This window comes from Salvia splendens, chromosome 13 (assembly GCF_004379255.2).
Source record: "Salvia splendens isolate huo1 chromosome 13, SspV2, whole genome shotgun sequence".
Lineage (NCBI taxonomy): Eukaryota > Viridiplantae > Streptophyta > Magnoliopsida > Lamiales > Lamiaceae > Salvia > Salvia splendens.
Genome location: NC_056044.1, coordinates 19745199 through 19760880, shown reverse-complemented (window position 1 = coordinate 19760880; position 15682 = coordinate 19745199). Strand labels below are relative to the sequence as shown.

At 39.2% G+C, this 15682-nt stretch overlaps 1 protein-coding gene across 1 annotated transcript; it reads right to left on the bottom strand.

The window, feature by feature from the left end:
* Positions 1 to 1443: 1443 nt before the first annotated feature.
* On the bottom strand, positions 1444 to 2210 carry LOC121761117 (ethylene-responsive transcription factor ERF010-like). Its single transcript, XM_042156711.1, has one exon. The coding sequence runs from the start codon at positions 2083 to 2085 to the stop codon at positions 1633 to 1635; it is 453 nt and encodes a 150-aa protein (XP_042012645.1). The 5' UTR covers positions 2086 to 2210; the 3' UTR covers positions 1444 to 1632.
* Positions 2211 to 15682: the final 13472 nt, after the last annotated feature.

The window sequence follows — 15682 nt, the reverse complement described above, 5'->3', positions numbered from 1 at the left end:
CATTTCTTAGCTGGTACGAGATTTTATGAATTATTGGTTAATGTATTTAATTGGTGAGAGAAAATGTGGGTGTAAGTATTAAAATATGAGTATTAAAATAACATTCAATCACACTTGTTTTATTCTATCACCTACTTTAGTCTCTCTTTATCTTTCTTACTTTTTCATCATCTCTCCTACTTTTCAATACAATTTCTTAATCTCCGTATCCAAAAATTTTGACTCAACTTAGTTGGGACGGAGGGAGTCTCATTTATCTATGAAAAAGTTGATTTTGAATAAAAATTTATTTTTGATTCTTAAAAATATTAAAAAAAATTAGAAAATCATAGCAATTCAATGAAGAACATTACTACTCCTTTCGTCCGCGAATAGGAGTCCCATTTTTCTATTTTAGTTCGTCCACAAATAGGAGTCTCGATTCACTTTTACCATAAATGGTAATAAGGTCTTACATTCCACTAACTCATTTCACTCCTATTTCATTTAAAACTAATATATACAAGTGGAACCCATATTCCACTGACTTTTTTTCATCAAATTTTCTTAATATTTTTTAAAATCCGTGCCATCAAAAATAAAGTTCCTAATGGCGGACGAAGGGAGTACGTAGTAGGTCGTACCACTATTGCTGGTTTAGGGTATTTTGGTCTCAGATCAAATAGTTTGTGTTGTTTTGAAATATTTAAAGAGAGAATACTTATAAAATATGTGTGCCGCATCATCTAATTAGTATTATTAGTCACATTATTAATAGTGTATAATGGTGGTACAAATTATAAATAAGTTATTGTATAGAAGTAATAAATTGATATTATAAATTCTTAAAAATAGATGCACATATTTTTATGAGACGACGAAAATGGAAAGTCCATATATTTTTATGGGACGAGGAAGTATTATTTTTTGTTTTTTTGTTTTGTTGTTTGTGATAAAAATTCTGTTTACCCCGTGGATAAGAACGGAACTTTAAAAGAAAGTCCATGTGGTGGATCGGTGTGCACTAAACGTAAGTCGACGCAATTCCATTATGTCCAAACCTATCCCCTTATGTTTAATTATATATAGTGATTGATCAAAATATAAGAGAAAATAAGAAAGAAGACGACATGATTGAGATTGACCCGCCGTGCCGGCTGGGGTTGCAGCCGCCATGGTGCAAAAGCAAAAGCATAGACTACTACACAAACTCAAAATTTCAAATCTTGATCATTTATTTAAGAAAACACCCACTTGCACCAAATTGTAGGCCCCCAGCTGCTTCCCCTTCCCGCCCCTCCTCCTCCACCACCACCACCACCACCACCACCAATAATCATCAACCCTCACATGCTAATTCCTCAATTAATTCTCTACATATTTACATTATTTTTTCTTTTACTCGACTAAATCGCCAAATCTGTTCCATCATCCAACAGTAGCAAAATGGCAAAGACACAATAGTACCAAAATTAAAAAATCAAAATCTACTAATAATATACAAAAATCTTAAAACATTAAATCTAAACAGATTACTCAACTACGGTCTACGAGGTGCATGTTATCATCACAACCCTTCCCTAAATATTAAAAAAAAGTAATAAAAAAAAAAGTTATTTGTAGTAGTAACAATTACAATTACAATTACAATTACTATGAGCTATAGTAGTCAAGCCCGGAGTCTTCGGGCTTGGGCTTGGGCTTGGGTTCGGGTTCGGGTTGCTTGTTCAGATCTATCTCTTCATGAAACCAAGACTGTTTCAACGACTGAGGATTGGCGGCGGCGTCGACTCTGGCGCCGACCTCGGCCGCCTTCTTCCTTATGGAGGCGGCGGATAGGTCGTTGAGGGCGCCGCCGACCGCGGCGATTTGGTCGGGGAAGTTCAATTTAGCGGTGGGGCCACGGAGGTAGTACACGGCGGTGTCGTAGGCACGCGCGGCGGCGACGGCGGTGGAGTAGGAGCCGAGCCAGATTCTAGATCGCTTGTTGGGCTCCCTTATCTCGGCCACCCACTTCCCCCACTTGCGCATCCGGATGCCTTTATACGGCTTGTCGCTCCGCCGCCGGCTCGAGACTCTCGCTGCTCCGCTGCCGCCGCCGTCCATGAGAGAATTATGCGGTTGGTTTGATATGGTTGTTAGTTTTATTCCTCAAAAGTCGGTTTCGTGAGGAAAACCAAAAATAATTCACCGACACATCACAGTGCCTCTCTATTTTTCTCTCTCTTCAACACTCGTACTTATATAGACTTATTGCCTATTAGGGCTACATGTGTGCGTCAATATATTGAAGCCATCCAAAATAGGAATAGCCCAGCAATAGCTCAGCCATAGCCTAGCCATTGCCACATTATCAGCACTAAAAATCCTCCTGCCACATTATAAATAACCCAGCCATAGCCTAGCCACATCATAAATAGCCCAGCCACATCAATAGTCACATCACTAATAACAATTATATAAAATGAAATAATTAACAATCACACAATATACGAAATTTAATTTACGTGACATATACGGGAAACATTAATAATACTATTAAAAATTTAAAAAGTACAATAATTTAAAAATATTACAATAAATAAAAAAAAGTACAATAATTTTTTAAAAAGTACAATAATTCACTCCTCGTCGCCGTCGTCGTCTACTCCGTCGCTGTCGCCACCATCGCCGCCGCCTCTACTCCCGGCAGCTTCCCTCCGTGCCGCCTCCAAATCCTCCTGCATGCTCAGGAGCAATGTTTGAAGCAAACTGTTCTCCACGGGGTCCACCGCCGCCAGCCATTCGGCCATCGTCTTGACCATCTGAGCGCGCGTTTGTTGACGCGCGAAGAATTTGAGATCCGCTGTGGATTGGCCAAGGGGGATGCCGACTAGACCTCCTGTGAACCCCCGGCGACCCCCATCGCCTCCCGTTGAGCCCGTCTGTGCCCAACCGGGCGAGTACGGCGAGCAAACGAACGAGGGGTCGGGACCTCCTGGGCCGTCTCAGGGAGGTCGTGGGAACCACCGCTACTGCCGCTGAAATCACCGGAATAGTTCAGCCATTGCTTCTTCGGCCAGCCAGAGTCGACACCTACTCGGAACTTCTCGGAGTCGTTCAGCACAAGATAGCAGTTCCAGTAGGTGAAGTCCTTGTACACCCCCTTCAGGGGGAAGGTTTTCTCCGCTATCCTCCTGCAGTCGTCCTCAGTTTGCCCACTGCTCATCATGCGGAGGGCGTTGGTGTACAAGCCCGAAAATTGGGAGACCGCAACCCTGATTCGGTCCCACGCCTTCCGGCAATCCTCCCCATTGCGTGGCCTCCCCTCCGGGCAAAACCTCTGGTAGGCTGCTGCTATCTTGCCCCACAAGTTGACGATCCTCTGATTGTTCGAAACGAGAGGATCGTCGCAAACACTCACCCACGCCTTGGACAGCGCGACGTTCTCCGTGTCCGTCCACCTCCTCCGTACCGCGTTGTCGTCCTCACCCGGCTGCGAGGACTCGCCGACCCTTTTCCCCTTGCCTTTCTTCTTTGGGGCGCCCCGACCCCGCCCTGCGCCCCCCGTTTGAACGGGAGCATCCGGAATACCGGAAAGATCTATCCCCAAGTCATCGAAGGAGAAAGTGTCAAACTGGGCCGGAGGCGCAGCCTCCGTTGGCGTCGATGTGTGCGACGAACCAATCGAAAAATCAACACTGGGGCGATAGACGTCCCCCGGCGTCCCCTGCGTCGCCGGTACCCCCCCCGGGCATCATCTGCATTCCGGGTGCCCACCCCGGCATCTGGACACTGGGTGCCCACCCCGACATCGCCGGAAACGCCCTCGGCGGACTCCCCCCCGCTGGTATCCCGGGCATCATCTGCTGCCACGGGTTCATGTTGTAGTATGGGTGCATCTGACTCGGGGTGCATCTGACTCGGGGTGCATCTGACTCGGGTGCATCTGACTCCATCCACCTCCCACGGGGATTGGGGGAGTTTGAGATCCGCTACTCCCTGAAGTAGGCTCGTTGTTGAGATCCATTTACCGTTGTTGATCTCGTACAGAAATTTTGATAGAGAGAGTACTCGTTAATACAAGTGGTGCGAATGAAAATGACAGGCAAGTCGCGTATATATAGTGTTTCGGAATAAAAAAAAATAAAAATAAAAATTCGCGCTAGGCGGTATTTTATAGCGAAATCCGCTAGGCGGTTGCAATAGATCGCCTAGCGCACCGCCTAGCGCCGGCGCTCGGCTAGGCGGTGCGCTAGGCGCTATTGTGGATGCTCTAAGGGGATATTAGCACCTAATACCACTTAACTTTTAAAAAGTGGGATTTTTTTCACGAACTTTAAAATTGACGAATAATATCACGAACTTTATCACGAACTTAAACCCTAAACCCTAATATCACGAACTTTATCCTGAGTTTGTTATTTTCCACCAATAAAAAAAATCCGGCTATCATTGGTGGGAAATAACAAACTTGAGGTAAAGTTCGTGATATTATTTGTCGATTTCAAAGTTTGTGGGAAAAACTCAACTTTTTGAAAGTTCCAAGTGCCAATATTCCATATATTTATATTGTTGTCCCTCCGTCCCACTTTAGAAGTTTCATTTTACTTCAACGCGGATTTTAAAAAATATAAATAAAAAAGTTGGTGAAAAAGTAGTTGAATATGAACCTTATTTTTTTACATGTTAATTTTATAATAAAATATGAGTAAAAAAAGTTAATGGAATGTGTGGTCTATTACCATGTGTGGATTATTCCAACTCAAATTCCTAAAGTAGGACGCTTAAAAATGGTGAATCGAGGTTTCTAAAGTGGAATAAAGGGAGTATTAGTTATGATAAATCGTATGGGTTGGATTATAAGAGCATCCGCAATGGGGGCGGATGTCCCGGCGGACACCAAAAAACACCTTCTGCCACGTCATAAGGATATCCCACTGCACTGCCACGTCATAAGGACATCCCACTGCACAATAGCGGACATTGCCAAGGACATCCCGGCGGACATCCACAATAATAAAAATTCACAAATTCACAAGTTTGTAATTTACGGAATTAAAATTTCGACACGAATACGAACGGAGAAAGTGCAATAATAATTTCATTAAATTAAAAAAATAAAAAAAGTACAATTCTACAAAAAAAATTAAACTAATTACATTATAAAAATATCAACGTGCACCCCTCCACGTCCATAGATCTTCAATTATATCGTTCGGGAGTCGAATATGTGCATCTTTTGGGTACATGACGGCAATTGCACGGACCCGATCGGTGTCTCCATGGGGTATCCCCATACGTACATTGGCGGTGGCCACGCAGTGGCTTGAACCGGCAACATCAACATCATCATTAGCCTAATCAGTCAGTGCTGGACCTTCATTTTCGACAATCATGTTGTGCATGATAGTACATGCGTACATGACATCAGCGATGCTGTCAATATGCCACATGTGTGTTGGACCCTTCACAGCCGCCCATCGAGCCTGTAGCACACCAAATTCCCGCTCCACGTCCTTGCGCGATGCCTCCTTACGTTGCGCAAAGTAGATCTTCTTTTCTTCTGCTGGGCATCTGATCGTCTTCACAAAGAAGGGCCACATAGGGTATATCTCATCAGCCAAATAGTAACCCATATCGTGCTGGTTGCCGTTGGCGACGAAACTGACGGCCGGACCAACACCCATGCACTGCTCGTTGAAAAGGGGCTACGACTGGATGACGTTGATGTCGTTGTTCGACCCGGCTACTCCAAAATACGCATGCCAAATCCATAGCCGGTAGTCAGCTACGGCTTCGAGGATCATCGTGGGATTCTTGCCTTTGAAGCCCATACTGTACACCCCTTTCCAGGCGGCGGGGCAGTTCTTCCACTTCTAATGCATACAATCTATGCTGCCCAACATTCCCAGAAACCCATGCTGATGACCGTGCATATCCATCAGAGTCTGGCAGTCTTCGGGGGTAGGCTTCCGAAGATACCTATCCCCGAATATCTCCCTAACGCCCTCACAAAAATACCTCTGACAATCGCGGGCAGTCGACTCGCCGATGTGGAGGTACTCGTTTAACATGTCGGTCGCGTCTCCGTATGCCAGCTACCTGATTGCGACAATGCACTTCTGTATGGGCTTGTGACCGGGTTTACCAACTGCATCCTCCATGAACTTGAAATACTCGTATCGACGCTCTAAAGCGCTCACGATACTTATAAATAGCGGACGATGCATCCTAAAACGTCCCCGAAATAAGTTATCCCCAAACCGCGGTTCCGGAGAGAAGTAGTCCTGGTACAACCGACGGTGTGCAGCGATGTGGTCTCCGGGTCTTATAGCGCGACGATGGATGGGGCGAGGTACCGCCGGCTGCTGCTGCAAGGCCGCTTGTATCAGACGATTTATCTCCCGGGACGTATAGGCCCGCACCTCTTCGTTAATTCGCCGACTTACGTCATCAGCATCCACACCACTACCACCTGCACCACTACCACTACCTGTTGGAATTTTTGGGCTTCCACATGACTAATTTAATGTGTATGGCTATCTTTTAGTTGCCCAATTAAAGTGATCCCATAAAGATTAAAGTTTGGGCTAAAGTGTATTTATTTGTTATGGAAATAAGTGTAGATACCATTTTGTGATTTTCTATTTGATGAGGGACCGAATAGAAAATAAAGGTTCTTATATTTATATAAATATAAGATTAGGGTTATGGTCCCCAGACGTCAGAAGAACGTTCAATATCTCTGTATTCTCTCGGCAGACTATTGTGAAGGACGTCTCTGATCGTTTGGAAGATCCATAGCCGCTGCAAAGCAATTCTACCGTTTAATTCGTTATGGATCAAGGTACGCTTCCGCTCTACAGTTTATGCTCCTTCTCCGTCGTTCTTGGTTAATCATCATAGAGAGCTTTATATAATTGTTCACTCAATTATTCCAACAAGTGGTATCAGAGCCACTCTATTGATGATTCTCTAAGAATTGGGAAAAGGATAATTAAGGCTTATATTCTTGTCTGAACTTTGGAATTCAAGGAATCAAATTTCTTGATATTAGGTTTACTTTTTCAAATTAAAGTGTATGTATTCTAGCCGCCGCAAGTTAGGTTTTATGTATTGAATATGAATTTGTGAACAATATATTCACGCATACCTAGATTTCGTTTATTGGGTTTATGAATATTGTGAATTGAGTTCTTGTTAAGTCTTGCGAATTCATGCTTCTGCACGTCTCTATACTTTTGGATGAATGAATTGATAATTCAATTCATATAGTATGTTTTACACGCATACCACTCTTTTCTTGGGTTAATGAAATATTGTGAAATATAAATCTGCCACTTCAATTGAGAATCAATTTTGTAGCAGTTATGTACCGATCAAAAACCAAATTGTTAGAGCAGAGCCTGCTTTTAACTTAAGTACTGCAGTTTATGAATCGCTTTTGTTTTGTTTACAAATTGGATTTCAACTAATGCGAAATAGAATTGAGTATGGATTTCTTTGGTTTTGGAATTGATTATTCAATTCGTATGTGTGATGTATGCGTGAAATCTTGTGATTGAGAATCTGGTGTTATGATTAATGGATTTATTTGGTTGATTTTGATGTTATTTTTGGTTGTTATGTTCGTTGGTTATGATCTTGGGGAACATCAAAATTTGGATTTTGTCGATTTTAGTGAAAATCGGATTTGGCAAAATTATATGGAATCTCATTAGGAGTCAGCAATTTTCGATTTGCTGGGGCGCTATTGGGCTGGCCGTAAGGATTTAACGACTTGCTGAGTTTGCAAGGTATGCGAACCCAGTGACTCGTTGGCTAGCCACTGTATTCCAGAAAGTTATCAACGACTTGCTTGCAAGCGTTTGTATTCAGTTTTAAAATAATAAATTTAAATTTTTTTTGGGTACATCTCATGTTCCTTATTTTCTACTAATGAGTGTGTATTTTAATGCGGATATTAGTCGGCCAAAAGGAAGATTAATATTTGGCACGAAATATACATATACTTGTGGTAATAAATACGTGACAATTATTCAGTTTCTTGTGAGTGGTGTGATGCCAAAGGGTGGACGCTACTTAACAAGATCTTATTGTCAGTACTTAACCACTGTAAGGAGGTCGCCATTTACAAGTTCATATTACTGTCAAAAGACTTGATGTGGATGTTGTGCTCGGAACCTCGTAATGTTTTACTAATATTCAAAATAGATTAGTCAAAACATGACGTTGCCAAAGTAACCTCTCTTGTCTAGACTTCTTTATTGCGAATATTAGGACGGTGAAGTGTGTGTGTATTTTAATGCGGATATTAGTTGGCCCAAAGGAAGATTATTATTTGGCACGAGATACACACATACCTGTGGTGGTAAGTACGTGACAATTATCCAGTTTATCGTGTGAGTAGTGTGATTCCCAAAGGTGGACATTGCTTGACATGATTTTATTGTCAGTTTTGATCACTACAAAGAGGTTGCCACTTACAAGTTTATATTACTGTCCAAAGACTTGATTTAAATGTTGTGCCGGTACCTCGAGATGTTAACTTCTTATTTGGATTTTAGAATGTGAGCATGACAACTATTTTGGTTTTGTTCTCTGTTCAATTATGATGTCTGCTTTTGGAGTTTCTTCCAACATGAATAATATGTTAGTGTTGAATGGGTCAAATTTTAAGGATTGCAAAGATTATATTCTAATTACTCTGGGTTGCATGGATCTGGATTACGTGCTAAGGACCGAGCAATTTATTTCTCGTATGGATAATAGTACTCTTGATCAAAGGTGAAACTATGAGAAGTGAAAATGCATAAATCGCATAAGTCTAATGATCATTAAGTACAGCATCCTAGAAGCCTTTCGAGGCACTACATTTTAGAATATTACTGAGGTCAGGCCAATGAATACCTTGTCAAAATTAAGGAACGTTTTGCAAAAAAAACGAAAAACATTAAGGCTGAGACAAGCGTGTTTGATCTCTATAAAGTATAAGAGCAAGGGCAACATAATGGAGCACATTATGAAGAAGTCTCACGTTGCTTCACTTAAGCTTGAATTCTAAAGACTTGCTTGTGCATTTGGTGTTGCACATCTGGTCAATGTATCAAGAAATAAAGTAAAGGGCATTAAGAAAAAGTGTATTGAGAATGCTGCTATGGATAAGGGTTCATCACAAAAGAAACAACATAAGGATAATGATAGTTGTTTCGTTTGTGGTAAACAAAGATATATAAAGAAGAATTGTAAATATCACGCATGGCATGCAAAGGAAGTTACAATTCTTGTTTTAGTCTGTTTTGAAGTTAATTTGAATTTAATCCCTAATGATATTTAGTGGGTAGATTTTGGTGCTACTGCTCACATAAGGTTATTAATGTAAGGCTTTCTGAGCTACCAAAAGTCAATTGATGGTGAAAGATACATCTATGCGGGATATGACAAATCGGTGGAAGTATAGACTATTGGGCATTGTAGATTGTTATTAAAGACTGGAATTATTCTGGTTTTGAAGGATACTTTATTGTACTGTCTTTAGACAGAATTTGGTTTCTATTTCTGCTTAGAACAAATTTGGTTTCTCTTGTTTATTCAGAAATAGTAAAGTTCCTCCTTCAAATAATTATAATATTGTGGGCACTGTTTCCTTAAGTGCATATAACAATATTTGTATGCTCAATTATGTTACTTCATATTCAGAAGCTTTACATGTTGAATCAAAAAAGGACTAAACAAATTAAATAATAAAAATTTGGTTAATTTATGGCATAAGTATTTAGGTCATATCTCGAAATAAATGATTGTGAGGCTTGTGTCAGATGGTATATTGAATACACTTATCTTTTTAAATGTTGATTTGTGGGTTCAATGTATTGAAGGAAAGCAGACCAAACATAAGAAATTAGGTGCCGACAGAGGTACAGACGTCCAAAAATTGATATATACGGACATTTGTGGTTCATTCCCTTTGGTTTCTTGGAATGGTCGACAATATTTTATATCAAGTATAGACGACTGTTCTCATTATGGGTACCTATATTTAACCAATGAAAAGTTTGAGGTTCTAGACAAGTTCAAAATATTCAGGGCTGATGTTGAGCTCCAACTCGACAAAGGCATTAAGAGAGTCAAATCTGGCCCGTGGTGGAGAATACTACTATAGAAATGACTGCTCAGGTGAACAATGTCAAAGACCTCTTGTCCTCTATTCGGAAGAGTGATCGTCCCTTAGTACACCATGTCGGGATCACACAGAATGAGTGGTGTAGCTGAAAGACAAAATTGAGCTTTTAAAGATATGTGAAGGAGTATGATTTATCATTCTTCTTTGTCACATTCGCTTTCGGGAGAGGCATTAAAGACTATGGCATATATATTCTCATTTGGTCATCCAGAAAAATTTAGGGATTTTTTAAATTTTATGATCCCACAAAAGGAACTAATTTGGGTCGAGATATATAGTATTCTTTGAGGATGTTGAGTTTGGGGGGAAGAATGTATTAAGGAACATTACTTTTGAGGAGGAGTCTGTATTGACACCTACTACTGCTTCTGACAATGTTCAGGTATCAATTACTATCATTGAAGAAGAAGCAGATTAAGAACCTCAGTATGATAATGTTGTAAACATTCAATCTCATGTGGATGATATCATTTAAAGTCAATCTCAACAACTTCAATTAAGACTCTCGTAAATGGTACCACAAATTTTATAAAGTAGTTCTTTCATTTGGATTCAGAAAGAATGCTATTGATAGTTGTGTGTATCACAAGTTCAGTGGGAGCAAATGCATCTTCTTGGGGAATATTGCACAACACCAAGAATCACTCTCGAAGAAATTTGAGGTGAAAGATCTTGGGAGAACCTCTTTTATATTTGGAATCGAAATAAATCGAGATAGCTCTCGAGATATTATTCGGTTGTCACGAAAGGGATATATTGGAAAAGTGCCTAAAGTATTTGAGATGCATACTTGCAAGTAAAGAAATGCCCCTATGACTAAGGGAGACCAACCTAGTCTCATTCAATGCCCTAAGATAAATCTTGAGATTTAGAAAATGCAGAAGGTTCCATATGCTTCGGCGATTGAGATCCTAATGTGTGCTCAAGTGTGTATTAGACCCAATTTGGTTTTAATTGTTTATATGTTGGGCAGATATCTCAATAACCCGACATGGATCATTAGGAAGCAGCAAAACGGGTTATGAGATATTTATAGAGAACTAAGCATTACATGCTCGCATACAGAAAATCAGATCATTTGGAGAGATCTTTAGGCATTTTGATACTGATTTTGTTAGATGCCAATACAGTAAATGATCCATTTTAGGTTACGTGTGTCTGTTGGCTGTGAAGCCATTTCATGGAGAAGTGTTGTGCAAACACTTGTAGCTACTTCTGCCATGACAACAGAATTCGTAACTTGTTTTGGGTATCTAGTTATTGAATATAACTGTGAAATTTTGTCACTAAGCTGCATATTGTTAAAGGTATTGAAAGACCACTAAAGTTATGTTGTGACAATAACCCTGCAGTAATGTATTCCAAACAACAAGAGCTCTGCTATGTCATAGTTTCTTGGTTGTAAATTAAAGTTCAGAATGGACAAATACCTATAGAGCATAAGGGAACGCATTTGATAGCAAATTCGTTCACTAAAGGACTAACACTCAAGGTCTTTCATGGGCATGTAGCCCAAATGGGTGTTATGTTGTTTAAGGATACTTCCGTTCAGTGGGAGTAATTTTGGTTATTGCTCTATATTGTGTTTTGAACATGCAGTTATAAAACTCATGTTATTCTCTGCAGAAATAAAGTATTATGTTTTTTCCATTATTTGTGTTATTTGGTTTTGGTTTGATCTAATTAAGGATTTGGGAGGACCAGTTGGAAATAGGCATGTATGATCACCTTGCATGAAGTTTCCATGCTACACTCCATAATTGATCTGTTGTTGATTATGTTTGCATATGTGATTACTGATGGGTTTAATCATGAAAAAATATGGTGACTGCCTCTTTAGTCCTATGCCGATATGGTTGATAATAAGATTGTTCGGGAATACACTATGTGATAGCATATTTGAGCGCTCATTCGGTTTGTACACATTTATTTGGTGTCATGTGTTGCCCAAGTGGGAGATTGTTGGAATTTTTGAGCTTCCGCATGACTAATTTAATGTGTATGACTATCTTTTAGTTGCCCAATTAAAGTGATCCAATAAAGATTAAAGTTTGGGCTAAAGTGTATTTATTTGTTATGGAAATAAGTGTAGATACCATTTTGTGATTTTCTATTTGATGAGGGACCGAATAGAAAATAAAGGTTCTTATATTTATATAAATATAAGATTAGGGTTATGGTCCCCAGACGTCAGAAGAACGTTCAATATCTCTGTATTCTCTCGGCACACTATTGTGAATGACGTCTCTGATCGTTTGGAAGATCCATAGCCGCTGCAAAGCAATTCCACCTTTTAATTCGTTATGGATCAAGGTACGCTTCCGCTCTACAGTTTATGCTCCTTCTCTGTCGTTCTTGGTTAATCATCATAGAGAGCTTTATGTAATTGTTCACTCAATTATTCCAACACTACCACCACCACTAAACATTGTGGATATGCCGATAGAAACGTAGAGAGAGAGAGAGAGAAGAGAAACTCGTTAATACAAGTGGTGCGAATGAAATGAAGTTCAATGAGCCGTATATATAGAGTTTTAAAAAAATTGAAAATCGGGACGTCCACCAGGATGTCCATCGTGGCACCGCAATGGCGGACGTCCCGACGGATGTCGGCGAACTGCCGCAGCCCGCTGATACCTCACGTCCGCGTCCGCCTCTCCCGACGTAATGGCGGACGTCCCGCACGGACATCCGGCACGCCGGTCCGACGTCCGGCGGGAAGTCCTCCATTGCGGATGCTCTAACCGCGATGCATTGATAACGACATAACTCATTTTAGCCTGAATACGAAATCGACTTGCTATTTCTAAATTCAAACACAACTCATATTGATATGAACCCGTTACTGGGACGATATAATAATCCAACATAATAACGATCCAAAACTGATCTACTCAATTAAAACATGATATTACATAATTAAACCCGATTTATACAATTTAAACATGATCCACAAAAACCTAGTGAATAAAACTAACACATTATTACATTTTTGGAAAAATAAAAGTACTTACTAACGGGTTTACCGGAACCCAACTCTATCTAAACTTTTTGGAATTCAACGGGTCAACTCGATATGAACACGAACTCAATAAAGCTTGTCCAAATCCATTAATTTTGTATACGTGTTTTTGTCAGATTTTCGTACCGTATCAAAAAATATCAACCAAAATTTATATAGAGTTTTAATCAAATGAGAATAAAATTAAAATAAGATATGAGAATCATATGAGTAGCTGATTCATTAATATAAGTTTTTAACTATCAATATCACAAAATTCTACTGATATTAAGTCGAAAACTGATAGGAATACTATATCTTAAGATACGAACAAATATTAATGAATCAAACGAATAACATAGCTTTCATTTCTCATTTTAATAACAATCTTAGTATAGAACATATAAGACTATATATATACCGCGGTGAGGCCTTCCTAGCTTGTCCGTTGTTATTTAATTTATTTTACAACATACGAAAAATATAAAGGTTGGCCGCCATGTCCATTTGGTTGCAAGCGCAGATGCCTTTTTTCTTTCTTATTACCTCCGTCCCCCAAATATTGTCCCACTTTGACTCGGCACGGGTTTTAAGAAATGTTATGAAAAGTGAATTGAAAAAGTTAATGAGATGTGAGTCCTACTTTTATATATTAGTTTTATAATAAAATGTGAGCATGAATGAGTTAGTGAAATATGTGGTCCACTGCCAAAAATGGTAAAAAGTGAAATGAGACAAACATTCAGGGACGGACCGAAATAGTAAACTGGGACAAACCTTCATGGACGGAGGTAGTATCATTTTACTCAAATTGCTCCATCTTTTTCTCGTACTGTTCTCCACTGTTTTGCTTCAACAGAGAAAAAGGGGAATTAAAGGGGGTTACGGTAGAAAATGCAACCTCCTTTTATTTTGATCATTGGATTAATTGACATAATATTAGTGGGTTTGAATTTTTGCTATTAATTAGCCTATTATCAAAAATTATATTTTGACTCCTGATTCTCATTTCGTGATTAGTATAATAGATAATGTCGTATTTTATCTTATACTCCCACGATCACAACTAAATTGAATCGTATTCCTTTTTAGATATTCCAACTAAGTTGAGTCATTCCTATTTTGCAAAAAATATAACATTCAATTACTTTTACTTTAAAGAAAATATTTACTAGTCAAGCCACACCAAAATAGAATTATGACATGATATGTCTAACCAATATTTATTTGTCATCGTCAAATAAATTTACACCTAAACGAATCTTATTTAATGGTACATTACTTTTGTGGAAAAAAAGCGAAAATATAGGAACATTTTTCGACTTCCATATTATAATTTGCATCCATAGATAAACATTTTAGGATAACCCTATACAAATATAATATATATATATATATATATATAGAGAGATCCTTCATTCTTCTAAATATGTGCCGTTAGATTCGATTCATCAACGGTCCGGATGGATGCTTGTTTTTTAAACCCGCGGTGCATTATAAGGTTGTTTTAGTGCATTATAAGGGCAATTTAGTAAAGAAACGAAAATTTGAACCGCCAGATTATGGAAGGTCTAAAATTTAAGCATGCTGAGGAATTCAACCCCTAGGGTTGCCCAATTTTTCACTCCAAACGTCTCTCCTTCAATCTCTCACCGCAAATCTTCTCCCCAATTTCGATCAACTTTCAAAACCCTAGCCGCCTCCTCAAAGGACTGTCAATATCCAAAGAGCGTCGACGGTGGTCTGTTTCACTGTCAAACTGTCATTCCCGTATTGTGCGAGCATCTCCTGAAGTCGACGAAGAGGTAGGTTTTGAAGAAGGTCAATTTCTGTGTTCCATCCACCGTTTATCCGCAATATTCGCCGCCTACCACACCACCAACTCGCCGATTCACAATTTTTTTCGTATTATTTTTTGGTTGTTAAATAATTATTCGTATTCATTGTGGTTAGAGTTGGGTCTTTAATTGATTTTGTAATTATTTTTTGGTTTACAATTGTTTAGTGACCCATTACGTAGATGAAATCTTATAGGGTTCTGGTTTTTTGGTTCGTCTCCCAGATTTATCATGACAAAAAGAGGACGTCCTTCAACTTCACAACCATCCCAGTCTGAAGGTGAGCATTCTATTTCATTTGCATTTCCAATTCCTGGAATAGTTGTCTGCTTCTCTACGTGAAGTACTGGGTGAATGTAATATTCATGGCCGCATTATTAAACTGAATCTGTACATTATGCACCTATTTGTATGCATTAATTATCATGTTTTAGCCATTATGTGACTGCTATTGTACATGGGTCAATGGGTAAATGCAATATTTGTATGTTCATTACTTGATTGAATCTATTCATTATGTAGCTATTTCTATGCATTATTTATCATGGTTTAGCCATTATGTGACTGCTGTTGTGCATGGGTCAAAGAGTGAATGAATATTTGTATGTTCATTACTTGATAGAATCTGTATAACCGCGTGTATAATTGCGTCATTTGATTGAGCGTATGAAGTGAGTGTATAATTGGTTCAGTTGTTCG